Below are 12,561 nucleotides of genomic sequence, written 5' to 3' on the forward strand. Positions count from 1 at the left end.
ATTTGGGGGACCCAAGGGTGCAGACAGGCCAGAAACCTGGCTCAGCTCAGTCTGCACAGAGGGGCCGAGGCAGAAGGAGGGCTTGGGGCAGGCTCTGCCGCTCAGGTAGGCACCGGGCGTGGGCCCTGCGGCCTCCTCCTTCCCCACAGGTCTGGGCTCCTTCCAGCTCCTCTCTCTCCCAGGGACCTGGTGGGAGAGAAAGGTCCCCAGTCCCCTTCTCACCTGGGACCTGAGAATTCAGGACCATTCCTTGCTCAGAGCCCAGAAGTCCAGGTCCTCAGCCCATCATCCCTCTGATCCTTCCAGGTCCCCAGGCCCCTTTTCCCCCAGGCCCCAGGGATTCTGGAACCCAGCCCTCCTCCCTCAGGCCCAGGGTCCAGGCCCCCAGGTCCCCTCCCGAGGACCCAGGGGTCTGGGTGTCCTGCTCCTTCTGCCAGGAAACAGGTGTCCTCCCCTCAGTCCCTTCCTCTGCCAGGACCCGGAATCCAGCTGCCAACCCTATCTCTCCCCTTCTCCACAGATCACCATGTACAGCTTCATGGGTGGTGGCCTCTTCTGTGCCTGGGTGGGGACCATCCTCCTGGTGGTGGCCACGGCAACAGACCACTGGATGCAGTACCGGCTGTCGGGGGCTTTCGCTCACCAGGGCCTGTGGCGGTATTGCCTGGGCGGCAAGTGCTACCTGCAGACAGAGAGCATCGGTGAGCCTCTGGCCAGGGCCCGGGCTGTGCAGGGCAGAACCTGGGGCTCAAGGGCTGCCTGTATCCCAGACAGAAAACCCTGTGGCTCAGAGACGGAAAGGGAGCAGTCTGAGGTCACTCAGCATGGAAGAGGCAAAATTGGGGTCTCAGGGCTGTTTTCTAGTTGTCATTACAGGGTGTACCAGTTTGAGGTTAAGTCAAGAGAGGTGGCATTTCCTGACACGTAGAAGGTGTCAGGCACAGCAGTTGGGGCTGGGGTTGCCGGAGCAGCATTTTCTAAATATCTGCTAGGGACCAAGGACTATGTTAGGTACTGGGGGTACAGAAGCAAAAGGAGCCCTAAGTTTGCTAAATGCTGGATGAAGTATGTTTTACTACTTAACTATGTGCCAGGCCATGTTTTATATATATATGTGTGTGTGTGTATGTGTGTATATATATATCTAGAGAGAGAAAGAGGTAGATACATACAGATATATAGCATATTATATGACACATATCATATATCATATATTAATAAATTAATACTATATCTAATACATCATTACACTAAATATTATGTGATGAATTGATAAATTAATAACATACAGTGTAAGTGTATATCTTACACTAAATGTTACATACTAAAATATATAATATACTGTATATTACTAGTAGTAATAATGATAATAATATCTGGCATTTCTTGAGTGCTCACTATGCCCTATGTGCTATTCTGAGCACTTTACATATATTAATTCTATTCCTTCTCCCAACAACACTAGAAGGGGGGTTCAGTTGCATACAGGAAGAGAAGGGGAGGTTTGACCTCAAAACTCAAACATTCTCTCGAGGAGGGTGAGACGAGCAGCTGACCCGCAGGGAGCCCTGGTGTGACAGGCACGTGCAGGGATCTCCCCAGCCCAGTCCCACTGAGCCAACCTGAGCCTGCGTGATGCCTGTTTGCCGGAGTGGTAGACTGAGGCAGAGAGAAGAGGAAAGGGTTGTCCCTGGGCACCAGCCTCAGAGCCCAGACTGCCTGACGTCACCCACAGCTGTCTCATTTGTGACACTTCCACCTTTTCTCCTGCTTCAGACTGGGAACACCCTGAGGGACAGATCAGAGCCACCTCCATATCTTATCTCTGCTGGGGACTGGGATAGAGGGAGGCTTGGTAAAGGTCTTGGGTTCACTGGACATGCTCAGGACCACAAACACAAAACCCTTGGGCATTCCGGAACAGCTGGCTTAACTTGCTCATCAACTGTGGCTCACTCGCCAAAATTAAAGTTGGGGTCCTTAACTTGACTCCCAGGGGCCAAGCCCAACCTCCAATGGGTTTTATTGGGTCTGCCTGGTGTTTTTAAAGTTTCTGAATTGGTTACCAGTATTTAAAAATCTGGCGATTTTTACATACAAATATAGACGTGCAGCTTTGCAGCTCTTTTTGAAAAAAAGCCTGGCCAAGCACAGTGGCTCACGCAGGTAATTCTAGCACTTTGGGAGGCCGAGGGGGAAGTATTGCTTGAGGCAAGGAGTTCAAGACCAGCCTGAGCAAGAGTGAGACGCCATTGCTTCATAAAACAACAAAAACAACTAGAAAAATGAGCCAGGTGTGGTGGCACACACCTGTAGTTCTAGCTACTAGGGAGACTGAGGCAGAAGATTGTTTAAGCCCAGGAGTTGGAGGTTTCAGTGAGCTATAATGATGCCACTGCACTGTAGCCTGGGCGACAGAGCAAGACCCTATCTGAAAACGAACAACCAAAAAACCAAAAACACCTGCCAAAAAAAAAAAAAAAACCAGAAAAAAACTCCAAATTTCACATGTCCCTGACAACAGCTGGGTGTGAGCAGTGGCTACCCCACGTCCCCTTTAGGAGACAGAAACTGCACAGTAATTTGAATGGGGAAGGTTCTCTGTAAAAGTGGAGCTGAGAGGCAATACATTGACTGTTGGTACATGGGACGTACATGTCTAGTTCCTCCTCGTCTCCACCCCAGCCTGCTCCCCAGCCGATCCCCTGCCCTTGTTTGCAGCTGACTCTAGCCCTCAAAGGCACTTGCATTTTCCACTTCTAGCACAATCGTAAGAAAGAAATCAGCTATAACAAGCCCCATAAGTCCTCCAGACTTTTAAATACCCAGAGAGCTCTGTTTGAGATTTTTGCCATAAGAAAGTACCAGGCCGGGCACAGTGGCTCACGCCTGTAATCCTAGCACTCTGGTAGGCCGAGGCGGGCGGATTGCTCCAGGTCAGGAGTTCGAAACCAGCCTGAGCAAGAGCGAGACTCCGTCTCTACTATAAATAGAAAGAAATTAATTGGCCAACTAATATATATAGAAAATTAGCCGGGCATGGTGGCGCATGCCTGTAGTCCCAGCTACTTGGGAGGCTGAGGCAGGAGGATTGCTTGAGCCCAGGAGTGTGAGGTTGCTGTGAGCTAGGCTGACGCCACGGCACTCACTCTAGCCTGGACAACAAAGTGAGACTCTGTCTCAAAAAAAAAGAAAAGAAAAGAAAGTACCAGAGTTTGGGGGCGTAAACAACAGAAATGTTTTGTCTCATAGCTCTAGAGGCCAGAAGTCCAAGATCAAGGTGCTGCAGATTTGGCTCCTCCTGAGGGCGGTGAGGGAGAATCTGTTTCATGTCTCCCCTCCACTGGCTTCTGGGGCTCTGCTGGCTCCTTGGCACTCAGTGGCCGGTAGATGCGTCCCCTCCGTTTCCACCTTCACCACAGACCTTCCTCTTCCTGCGTGCATGTCTGTGTCCACTTTCCCTCTTTAGGCAGGACGCCGGCCATGGATTAGAAGCCCACCTTGCTACAGCATGACCTTATCTTAACTAACTGCATTTGCGATGACCCTATCTCCAAGTAAGGTGCCATTCTGAGGCACAGGGAGTTACAACTTCTACATATAAATTTGGGGGACAAGGTGGCATAATTTGACCTGTGATAACTAACATCCATGGAGAACAGCCAGGAATTTTTCTCACTTAGGCTCAGCCCAAGGACCGCATTTTGCAAACATGCTAGGCTTTTTATAATACTTTTCCATGGCAGGATCCAAGTTCTACCTGGTGTGTACAACTGCCCTGGGTGCTCCGAGAGACAAGATAGCCAAGCAGTTAGGAGTGTGGGCACTGGAGTTGGGGTTTGCACTCCGTCCTGCTTCTAATTACGGGGCCTCAGGCAAATCACTTTACCTCTCTGAGCCTCAGTTTCATCACCTGAAAAATAAGAATTAAAACAGCACTTACAGCATAGGGCTCACGGAAGGAACAAGATCATACCTGGGGAGCTAGCCGCTGTAGGTGGCGGTTGCTAAATGCAGGGCGAGGTCAGGACTGTTGTTCCCACGGCGCCTCCTAAAGGGCCAGTGCGGGAGAGCGGTCCGGCCGCTCCAGTCACGCATCCAACGTGTTTATTGAGCACCTGTCATGTGCCCCGCGCTAGGTGCAGGGGCTGCGGCGATGAAAGAGACAGCAAGGCCCTTGTCCTCACAGAATTTTGTGGGGAGAGACAGACATTTTCAATAAATTAAAGCAAATCAATAGGACAGTTGTAGACACGAGCAAGAGGTATAAAGGAAATGGAAGAGAACAGTGCACAAGAGGATAGTGACTCCCAGGAGGATATAAGCGATCAGCATTCTTTTTCATTTATTTATTCATTCGACAACATTTCTCCGGGCCAATGTGCCACCAAACCTGCGGTCGGGGTGCTCATGAGACTCCGTCCTCGGGGGCCATCAGGCTGGAGGAGTAGGCAAAAGAGCCACACCCCAAGTAGGGGCGGATATGCCTGAGGGGCGAAGGGAGCTTCCTAGAGGAGGGGTCTGGGGAGCTGGGCTTTGGAGGATGAGTAGGAGTTTGCCAGGTGAAGAAGAAGGCTTTTGCGAAGAAGTGACAAGGAACTGGGTGAGGGAGATGGAGAGGGGCGAGGCATTCTCCTCCCAGAGGCGGCAGCAGCCCTCGCTGAGAGCAGGGCGGCGTGGGAGTGACTGTGGCGTGCTCCCGCAGCGTACTGGAACGCCACGCGGGCCTTCATGATCCTGTCCGCCCTGTGCGCCACCTCCGGCATCGTCATGGGCATCCTGGCCTTCGCTCAGCAGCCCACCTTCTCCCGCTTCTCCCGGCCCTTCTCTGCCGGCATCATATTCTTCACCTCAAGTGAGTGGGCCCCTCCCCCCCCCACTCCCACCTCCAGCCCCAATCCACCCCTCCCCCCCACGGCAACTCGCTCTGCCGCCTCGCCCTCAGCTCCATCCCCACGCCCCAAACCAACCTGAGACTATTTCTGGTCCGCCTACTCTGACCTAACCAGTGGACTGTGTTTAATTCTGGCACTAACACCCCACCCCCGCAATTAGTGTCACACTCCACAGGTTAAGGGCACAGTTCCCAATAAGGCTGCCCCCACCTCAGACACATGCTGCAAGTGGGGTCCCCAGGCTACCCCCACTTTTGACCAATTGGCTACAAATTTAGGTGTTCCCAAGACTCACTCAGGTTCAAAATGTGCTGGAACAGTTCATGGAAGTCAGGAGAGTGCTAGACGTCAGACTACAATTTGATTACAGAGGATACAACTTAGGACCAGGCAAATGAATGCGGAGACGCCTGGGAGGCCCCGAGCAGCACTTCCAGGCCCTCCCTGTGGAGCTAGGGGTCACCCGCCCAGCACACACAAGTGTTCTCCAACAGCAGGCCCCCAGCATCCGTGTCCAGGGTTTTTACTGCAGTTTCATTACACGGGCACGACTGAGCGAAGCATTGGCTTTGACTGGACTGGTCTCCAGCTTCCTTCTGCTCCCCAGGGGTTGGGCTGATATCAAGTGGCTCAAAGCCCCAACCCTCTAATCGCATGGTCTTTCTGGTGACCAGTCCTCAGCCTAGGTCATCTCATCTCATTAGCATAAACTCAGGTGTGGCCCAAAGGGCTAGAGAATAACAAAGACACTCCTATTGCACAGGAAATTCCACGCACTCAGAGCCTCCCAGGAACCAAGGACAATGACCATTCGAATTCCCTATTACAGCACAACCCTGCCCCACCCCCACCCCATTCCGCCCCATAATCCTCTTTACTCCCACTTCCAACTCTGCCTCGCCCATCCCCACGCCCACCCCACTCCTACTCCTTTCTCCAACCTTCGCCCCACCGCACCTCCACCCTGCCCCATGCCTGTGCCCACCCTCACCCTCCCGCCCTCTCTCCCCAGCCCTTTTTGTCTTGCTGGCCTTGGCCATTTACACTGGAGTCACCGTCAGCTTCCTCGGCCGCCGCTTCGGGGACTGGCGCTTTTCCTGGTCGTACATCCTGGGCTGGGTGGCCCTGCTCATGACCTTCTTCGCAGGTACTGGGCCGTGCCTGGCACAGGGCAGGCATGTCAGAGGGGGATCCCACTGGTGCCCCACATGGGACCCACAGCACTGGGGCGGAGGCAGAGCCCGAGCCCGAGCAGGCTGGGGATGAGGGTCCCCAAGGAGAAAGGGGAGTGGGCTGGGGTCTCCTGGGGGGGGGCGGGGGTCAGGAGGGCGCTGGGGGCCAACTGTGATCCCTCGTCACGCAGGGATTTTCTACATGTGTGCCTACCGGATGCACGAGTGCCGGCGCCTGTCCACTCCCCGCTGAGCCCGAGTATCCCCAACTTCATCTGGAAGTTAAATGAGGTCACTGGAGAGGAGGGGGAGGGTCTCGAGGCCTGAAATCCTGGTTCCTGGGGGCGTGAGGGGGCTTGGGCCTGGACTCCGGCGCGAGCCCCTGACTCCTGTGTCCTGAGAGGGAAGGAGGGAGAGTGGGGCCTGGCAGCAGGGAGTCGAGGAGCCCGGGGCCCCATCTGCCAGGCGAGTTGCTAGAAAAATGGAATATCCAGTAGAGAAATGTTTTGGGGTCGAATAAAACTGATGTGAACCTACTACAGCGTGAATCCTTGAGGGACTGGGGTGAGGAGAAAGAGGTGCGAGTGTGGTGGGTGTGGGGCAGGGCGCTGCATTACGGAGGCCGGCCGTCCCAGTTCTTGGAGTGATTGGAGCAGAAATTAACCACAGAGCCCCTGCCCAAGAGTTACCCACAGTTCAGCTTCTAGGAAACCGATGCACAGGATGATAATGTAAATAAAAATGTCTCCGAAGAAACCTCCCTGCCCACCCTCTCCCATGTCCAGTCAGCTCTCCCGCCCTCCTCTCCCCTCCCCTCCTGGGACGGGCCCTCCAGCTAGAGGCCCCAGAGCTCCAGCCTTCACCCCTGCACCCGCCTCTTCAGGTGCTGTTCATGACCACCACCTTCTCTTCACGCACTCATTTATCAGCGCATTCAACAGACTGATGGCGGCTGCTGAGGTTCACTAATGTCTATCAAAATAACAAGACTATGTGCAAAGTTGATTATAATAAGAATGTTTATTATAGCCTATGTTAATAACTTAACATAGGCTTATTCTCTAAAATAAAATTAGAGGGGCCTCCTCAAATAACAATAATATTACATTTATAGGGGCTTTCTCAAATAATGGCAATTGGAGGCTTCTCTAACAGTTTATTGAAGCCTATTTATATAGAGGTATTTACCAAGGCTTATTTCAGTAATCATATGTATAGGGGCTTACTCTAGCGATAATAATGATGTTATAATTGTAACTCCAGACTCATATCCTCAACTTACTCAACACTTCCACTTGAAAGGAAGAGGCAACTCAAATTTCACGTCTAAAAATAAGTTTCTGATCTCTCTTGCACACACCCAAGTGCTCTTCCCACGGTCTGCCCCACCTTAGGAAATGACACCTCCATTTTTATCCAGCTGCTCAAGCCAACAACCCTGGGATCATCCTCAGTTTCTTTCTGTCACACCCAACATCTGATCCATCAGCAAACACCTTAAAGATGTACCAGAACTCGACTCCTCGCTCATCCACAGTCGTCATTCACCTGCCTCCCTGCCGCGCCTCCCTGCTTCCCCGCCCCCAGCATGTACCCTGCACAGCTGCCAGAGGGAGCTTTGTTAAAACATGATTCAAATCATGTCACTCCTCTGCTCTGAGCTCCCCAGTGGTTCCCATCTCACATAAAAAGCTGAAGTTCATGTTGTGCGAGAGGTCACATGCTCTGGCACCCACCAACTCTGACTTCAGTTCAGGGGTCTCCAAGATCACCCTCAGGTCTGATGATTCACTGGAAGGATTCGCAGAGCTCTGCAAAGCTGTTATACTCACAGTTAGGTTTCATTGCAGCAAAAGGATACAGATTAAAGTCGGCAAAGGGAAAACGGGCACAGGGCAGAAGAGTCAGGAGAGACCAGGCGTGAGCTTCCAGCGGTCCCCTCCCAGTGCAGTTGTGCTGGCACTGTTCACTTCTCCCACAATGATGTGTGGCACTATGCATGGTGCTGCCAACCAAGGAAGCTCACCTGAGCCTTGGTGTCCATGGTTTTTACTGGGGGCCACTCTCATAGGCATGGAGCACCCATGTGGCTGACCTCAGCCACTCAGCCTCCACACCCCTCCAGAGGTCAAACCCATACAGTGGCCCAAGGCCCCACCATAAATCACGCTGTTAGCATTAACTACCTGGTATGGCGCACGGACCCCAGGTAAACAAGCACAATCTTAACAGGCAGGACATTCCAAGGGTTTAGGGTTCCCTTCCAGGAGTGGGGCAAGGGCCAGACATTTCTTTGGGCAAAATCTCTTCCTGCCCACTCACTCTTGCTCCAGCCCTGCTGGTCTTCTTGCTGGTCCTGGCATGTGTCCATCTCTGCCTGGACGATTCTTCCCAAATGTCTTTCAGGTTTTGCTCAAAAGTTACCTTTTCCGTGAGGTGTCCCTGGCTACCCTATGGAAAACCACAACACATTCCCTCTTCCCCTTCCCTGTTGTGGTTTCTCCACAGCACTTTTCACTAATACAATATTTTTCTTAGATATCTTATTGTCTGTCTCTCCAGCTGGAATGTAGACACCGCCAAGGCAGAAATTTGTCTGTTTTTGGTCACCTGTAGGTCCCCAGTGTATACAAGACAGCACCTGGCACATGGTAATCAGTCAAAAGCATATTCGTTGAGCAATAAATGTTTATTCAGGCCAACTGATAGTGATATTTATTGGCTTACATAAAATATTACTTATTGGGGTCTACTCTAATAACACTGATTGAGATTTAGTATCTTTTTATCATTATACTAGGTCGCATTCAATGTTAAGAGTGGGCCTTGACAGAGATGATGGTGCCTTCCAGAATAACTGTTTACAAACAGCGTTCATTCTTTAACAGAATGTAGGCTCATTGAGGATGAGGGTCTTATTTGTCTGTGCAATGTATACCCCCAAATTTGGGGTCCCCAAAATGAATCAGATCTCATTCCTGCCTTAAAGTTCTTGAGATCTGAAAGAATGTGCGGAAGTGGTAGAAGGAGACACTAGAGTAGGCCAAGCAAAGGAGAGCCCAGGAAAAGTTGGGGGAGGGGTATGGGAGGAGGGTCCCAGACTGGGCGTGGAGCCTTGAGGCTGTGGGGTGGGGGCATCAGCTTTGAAGACAGAACCAGTAAGAATAGAATAAAGACCAGGTGCCTCAGGAGCCCCATGCTATGATGTCTGGGTTCTATGGCAGTTGGGGGCTGCTGAGTCTATTCCAATCCTCAGAGAGGTTGGCAGGAGCTGGAGAAAGATGGAAAAAACCCAGGGTGATTTGGAAAACCTGGCAGTGCTTGGGCAAAACTGGTAGAAACTTAAGGAAACCAATAGTCTGGACAGCATGGTCAAGTGGGGACAGGAGCTCCCAGGAAAAGCATCAGGAGGAGGCCTGGGTTTTCCCTCGGGCAAGCCCAGACACATCTGGTTGACAGCAGACGCAGGTCCTGAAGGCAACTCCATCTTCAATGCGCATTTAGCTGCCCTTGCCTTCCTCCTTTTAAGAGGTGGCCACGGTGTGAAGTGTGTGTTGGGGTGGAGGATGGGAATGAGGATAGGAGGATAGGCTGGGTTTGGATGGGGAGTCCTCAGAATAGAGAGGGATTGGGTCTGGGATGAGAATGGGGTTACATTTGTGGATGGGATGGGTTTATATTTATGTTGGAGCTGGGGTTAAGGACAGTGTTGAGTTTGGGGTAAGTTTGGGAATGACAATGCGGGGTTGGGTTTGAGAATGAGAATGGAACTAGATTTAAGGATGGGGATGGGGTTAAATTGGGAGTTAGAGATGGGGTTGAGAATGGGGTTGGGGATGGAATTGGGCTGGGTACTGCGAATAGGGTTAAGTCCAGGGATGGGAGTGCATTGAATTTGTGGTTGCAGCTAGGTTTGGGGAGGAAGTTGGGTCTAGGGTTAAGGATGGGGTCAAGGTCACAGATGAGCTCTGTGCTCTGACCCTCTACTCACCATAAGCTGTGTGGCCCAGACTGTCTGAAGCCTCAGCAGTGCCCTGGCCATGGCCGTTTCTGTGCTGGTGGCCCTGTGCTCATGGCTTCCACCCAGCTCTGGGAGCCTGTCCTCACGCACATGTTCTCCCAGTGGCCGCTGGGGAGGCCTGGGGGGGCTGCCGAACGGAGCCTCCAATAAAGGAGAGGGCCCAGCCTCCTGGGTCATTTCCAGTTCTCCCCATTCGCCAGCAGTCCCGGGAGTGCTGGCCCAGTTCATCTGCATGGCAGAGGCCCTCTTCCCAGCTGTGTCCCACTTCATAGAGGCCAGGTTTTCCCCGGCCTTCTACCTGGGCTGTGGCACCTTCACCTTATACCTGCTCATAGGTGAAGTGATGTGGGGTGGGTGGATGAGGCTAGCGCCTGGAAGGCTAGAGGACCCTGCTTTCACACCCGGGCGCCCCCTTCCTTCCCCCAGGCATCCTGATCCTGGTGACGTGGAGGCCCCACCCCAAGTAGAGCTGCCTCTGAACTCATTTATCAGATGGTATCATTTATCAGGCCTCAGATGGGCGTGTCTTCCTCTCCACTCCCTTTAGGAATTGCAGTTCTCCACTGTGTGCCTGCCTGGGCAAATGCTCCCACCAGGGACTCAAGAGCCTGAGCCCCCCACTTGCCCCTTCCTCCCTCAGGACCTGGAGTTTAGGGCCCTTCTTCTTCGAGCCCCCGGGGTTCTGACCGCCAGGCCCCTCCTTTAGTGGCAACTCTAGAGTTGGGGCCCTCTTCTCCCAGAAGGCAAGGCTGTCTAACCACAGGAAAGCATGACACATCCCCAACTGTCCCCTCCGGCCACATTTGCCCTCCCATTTAACACACCCTAGCCCGATTGGCCCCCTCTTACCTCTGGGCCCCCAAGCCTCCCTCTCACCCCTTCCAGGAAGCCCTCTGGTGCTGAGGGCTCCAAGGGTGGGAGGCACAGAACCTGAGACAGAGCAAGTTCTCAGCCACCAGCTAAACCACTGATGATCTGACACCCCCGGGCCCTCCCCGACCACATACTAGGGGGGACCAGGCCCAAAGAGGGGAGGGAGGACGTGGTCTTTGCAGTCCAGGAAGGGAGGATGTGTGAAAGAGCTAGCTACCGGGAACTGCGCGAAACCTAAGCAGCTCGTCTGAAGGGGCTCAGACTCCTCGCTGCCCTGCTGCTGGCTGGCTCCTCTTGCTTGAGCTCTGAGGACCCGAGACCGGGTGCACAGCCGCCTCCTCTCGCAGAGACTCGGGAGTCTGGATCAGCAGCCTCATCACCCCCCAGGACCCACAAACCCAGCGCTGACCCCATGGAGCCCTGCCGGTCCTTGGCCCTGCTCGCTGGCTCCCTGGGCCTGATGTCCTCCCTGGTTGCTCTGAGCACCGACTTCTGGTTCGTGGCTATGGGACCCACCTACTCAGCTCACTCAGGCCTCTGGCCAAGGGAGCACGGAGACTCTGTAGCAGGTGAGGAGGCGTGGGCTGTCCTGCGGGGGGATGGCCAGTGGGGACGGGTACTCAGAGGTCTCCTCTCCGATCAGGCTACATCCACGTGACGCAGAGCTTTTGCATTCTGGCTGCCCTGTGGGGCCTGGTGTCCGTGGGCTTCCTGGTCCTGTCCTGCATCCCCTCACTGTCGGCCCCGGGCCGCGGCCCCCTTGTCGCAACCATCACAGCCTTTGCTGCAGGTAAGGACTCTGGGCTGGCCTTCGGCACAGGGGGCCAGCGAGTTCCTGCGGAGGGGCTGAGCCATCTCTCTTGTCCTCGTCCCCAGCCCTCTCCATGACAGTGGCCATGGCAGTGTACACCAGTGAGCGGTGGGGACAGCCTCCACACCCCCAGATCCAGACCTTCTTCTCCTGGTCCTTCTACCTGGGCTGGGTCTCAGCAATACTGCTGCTCTGTGCAGGTGACTGCCCTGCCCGCCACCCCGGGGAGCTTGGGAGGGTCCACCTGGAGGGAGCAGGACAGGGGCAACTACTAAACTCTCTCTGGCCACCCCAGGTTCCCTGAGCCTGGGTGCTCACTGTGGCACCCGCCAGCCGGGCTATGAAACCTTGTGAGCGGAAGGCAAGAGTGGCACGATGTTTTGAGCACTATCTTCCGAAGGCCTTATCAGAAGCCGTGGGAACGCCTGGTCCTGCCTCCATCCCTCACTCCCAACCCTTGCCCAGGCCCTTCATCTGTCTCTGCATTCATTCAACAAAAACTGTCTGGGATTGTCTGGTTATTCTGAGATTAATTCAGCCAAGACATAAGCCAACTGCGCGCCAGCTCCATGGTGGGTGACCCAGGATGGTGAGAGCCCACCAGCCAGACCAGCTCACAGGGTGCTCCTGCTTGGGGAAGGGGACGGGACAGACCAAAAGCACAGTTAACACTGCCAGACAGCAGTCCCAGCCTGGGGAGGGCACCAAGAAAGACTGACCATATTGTAGAGGGCTGGAGAGACATTTAGGTACTTCTGGATGGCCAAGGGAAGTAATATCCAGGCAGAG

General features: G+C 53.7%; 2 protein-coding genes across 2 annotated transcripts; both read left to right on the forward strand.

Annotated features, from left to right (window-relative positions):
- Positions 1–48: 48 nt before the first annotated feature.
- LIM2 (lens intrinsic membrane protein 2) lies at positions 49–6,603 on the forward strand. Its single transcript, XM_012785529.2, has 5 exons — positions 49–105; positions 521–701; positions 4,706–4,855; positions 5,908–6,042; positions 6,259–6,603. Exons 2-5 carry the CDS (start codon positions 527–529, stop codon positions 6,318–6,320), a joined length of 522 nt encoding a protein of 173 aa, XP_012640983.1. The 5' UTR covers positions 49–105; positions 521–526; the 3' UTR covers positions 6,321–6,603.
- Positions 6,604–11,105: 4,502 nt separating this feature from the next.
- On the forward strand, positions 11,106–12,282 carry NKG7 (natural killer cell granule protein 7). The gene is made up of 4 exons (XM_012785541.3): positions 11,106–11,530; positions 11,605–11,751; positions 11,838–11,972; positions 12,068–12,282. Exons 1-4 carry the CDS (start codon positions 11,374–11,376, stop codon positions 12,124–12,126), a joined length of 498 nt encoding a protein of 165 aa, XP_012640995.1. The 5' UTR covers positions 11,106–11,373; the 3' UTR covers positions 12,127–12,282.
- The last annotated feature ends 279 nt before the right edge of the window (positions 12,283–12,561 follow it).

The sequence above is a fragment of the Microcebus murinus genome, chromosome 16, assembly GCF_040939455.1.
Source record: "Microcebus murinus isolate Inina chromosome 16, M.murinus_Inina_mat1.0, whole genome shotgun sequence".
NCBI lineage: Eukaryota > Metazoa > Chordata > Mammalia > Primates > Cheirogaleidae > Microcebus > Microcebus murinus.

Bases quoted from the DNA above. Each gene is read 5' to 3' on its own strand.
- LIM2 (XM_012785529.2), top strand. From the start codon at position 527: ATGTACAGCTTCATGGGTGGTGGCCTCTTCTGTGCCTGGGTGGGGACC. The intron at 702-4,705 runs GTGAGCCTCTGG...GTGCTCCCGCAG, and splicing joins CCTGCAGACAGAGAGCATCG to CGTACTGGAACGCCACGCGG. The intron at 4,856-5,907 runs GTGAGTGGGCCC...CTCTCTCCCCAG, and splicing joins CATCATATTCTTCACCTCAA to CCCTTTTTGTCTTGCTGGCC.
- NKG7 (XM_012785541.3), top strand. From the start codon at position 11,374: ATGGAGCCCTGCCGGTCCTTGGCCCTGCTCGCTGGCTCCCTGGGCCTG. The intron at 11,752-11,837 runs GTAAGGACTCTG...CCTCGTCCCCAG, and splicing joins CATCACAGCCTTTGCTGCAG to CCCTCTCCATGACAGTGGCC. The intron at 11,973-12,067 runs GTGACTGCCCTG...TGGCCACCCCAG, and splicing joins AATACTGCTGCTCTGTGCAG to GTTCCCTGAGCCTGGGTGCT.